This window comes from Phocoena sinus, chromosome 15, assembly GCF_008692025.1.
Source record: "Phocoena sinus isolate mPhoSin1 chromosome 15, mPhoSin1.pri, whole genome shotgun sequence".
Lineage (NCBI taxonomy): Eukaryota > Metazoa > Chordata > Mammalia > Artiodactyla > Phocoenidae > Phocoena > Phocoena sinus.
In genome coordinates, this window is record NC_045777.1 from 20,879,425 (window position 1) to 20,880,886 (window position 1,462).

At 51.9% G+C, this 1,462-nt stretch overlaps 1 protein-coding gene across 3 annotated transcripts in view; it reads right to left on the reverse strand.

Moving 5' to 3' along the window:
• Positions 1 to 1,364, reverse strand: part of DHX35 (DEAH-box helicase 35) — a 70,863-nt gene extending 69,499 nt beyond the window's left edge. For 2 of the 3 annotated variants that reach the window (XR_004345826.1, XM_032605523.1), the window contains exon 1: positions 1,234 to 1,364. Coding sequence is in view for 1 of the 3 variants with exons in the window: in XM_032605523.1 (XP_032461414.1) it covers positions 1,234 to 1,273 (40 nt within the window). In the remaining 2 variants the exon portion in view is untranslated. The remainder of the gene's footprint in view (positions 1 to 1,233) is intronic. The other variant, XM_032605524.1, reaches the window with a different exon arrangement.
• Between the last annotated feature and the right edge of the window lie 98 nt (positions 1,365 to 1,462).

The window sequence follows — 1,462 nt, forward strand, 5'->3', positions numbered from 1 at the left end:
TCAACAATTTATTTAGGCCTTTATGGTACTTAACACTTTGACCTGTTATTAAAGGCTTGAATAAATAAAATAGAGGATATCTCATTATCTAATGGGATCTTAGCTTTGGCTGCAAATAAAACTCAGGATGGATAACTGGCTGATGACTTAAATGCTGAATCATAAAATTACCGTTAGGGGACAAGCTACAGATTTTAAAAAAAGAATTAACACAACCCTTGCTTAGGTTTATGTTCATCATCACTGATAGGCACGTTCAAATTTTCTGGGAACCGCTCTAAATACCCTTTAAAAGCTTCCCTTATATTACCTTCTCTGTCTTATTTCATTTTTGCTGCAATATACAATACTGTGCACATCCAGACCTGCGGAGGTACAAGTGGTGGGAAAAAAACAAGCCGGTAACCCTTTAAGAAACTTTTGTTTTTCACAGGAAACTGACTGTAAGAGGAGGAAGGGTCTGGCACGTAAACATTCAATAAAATCCTGACTAATGAGTAAATTCAAACAAGACAAGCAAATCATTTTGCGGCTGAGAATGGAGTTAGCCTGCAAGAGGGGGAGTGGGTGACAGCCAATACGAAGGGGGGTGTTCAATTTCTGGCAGACACATGGGGCGGACAGAAACCCAAAAACAGACTAAATTACTTTCCCTTTTAATGATCACTTCCTCTACATCAAACAATGCGTCGTGCTCGTTATTCCAGCCCACAGATATCACTATTCTCCCCCATCTCACAGGTAAGAAGGCTAAGGCTAAGAAGGGTTAAATGACTTGCCCAAAGGAACTCTGCCACTCTACGGCAGAGCCGAGAATTCGAACCCAGGCAGTATGATTTCCTAACATGAACTCCTAAACCCCGAGCAGCACCCCCTGTCCGGCCCCAGCGTAGCCCCAGGGCGGTAATAAGACACGCGTGGGCGCTTTAGCGTTTCCCCATCGCACGGGTTGGGCAAGACAGGAATCAGGAGTGAGGAAAACAAAGCCTGTGGAGGCTGAGAGACTGGAACGAGGTCACACGGTGAACTTCTGCCACGGCTGCGGGCGGATCCCTGAATCCCTCTGGACCACTGCGGCGCCTAAGCCGCGGAGCCCACCAGCTCGGAGGCAGCGGTGGCCAGCTCTCTGAGGTCAGGCCTGCGAGCAGGGCCGCAGGCGCCAGGACGCCGGCCGCGGGGCCAAGACCGAAGTCAAGCTGCCGCATCTGCCCAGCGTTCCGCCAAGGGCCTTACCAGGTCTCCAGAACTTCACCGGTCCCACGGGCGCAGCCATGCTGAGGTGAAAGGTCCCGAGGAAGGCTCCACCCCTCCTTTGCGCACGAGGCCCCGAAGAGGCCGCGGGGCGGGGCCCGCAAGGAGCCCGAGCCCTGGAGGTTCCGCGGTGTTACCGCCACGCCCCCGTGACCACCGCCCCCTCCGAGTCACGTAACGTGCGTTTCAGCCCTGCCGCGGGGCCCATGTG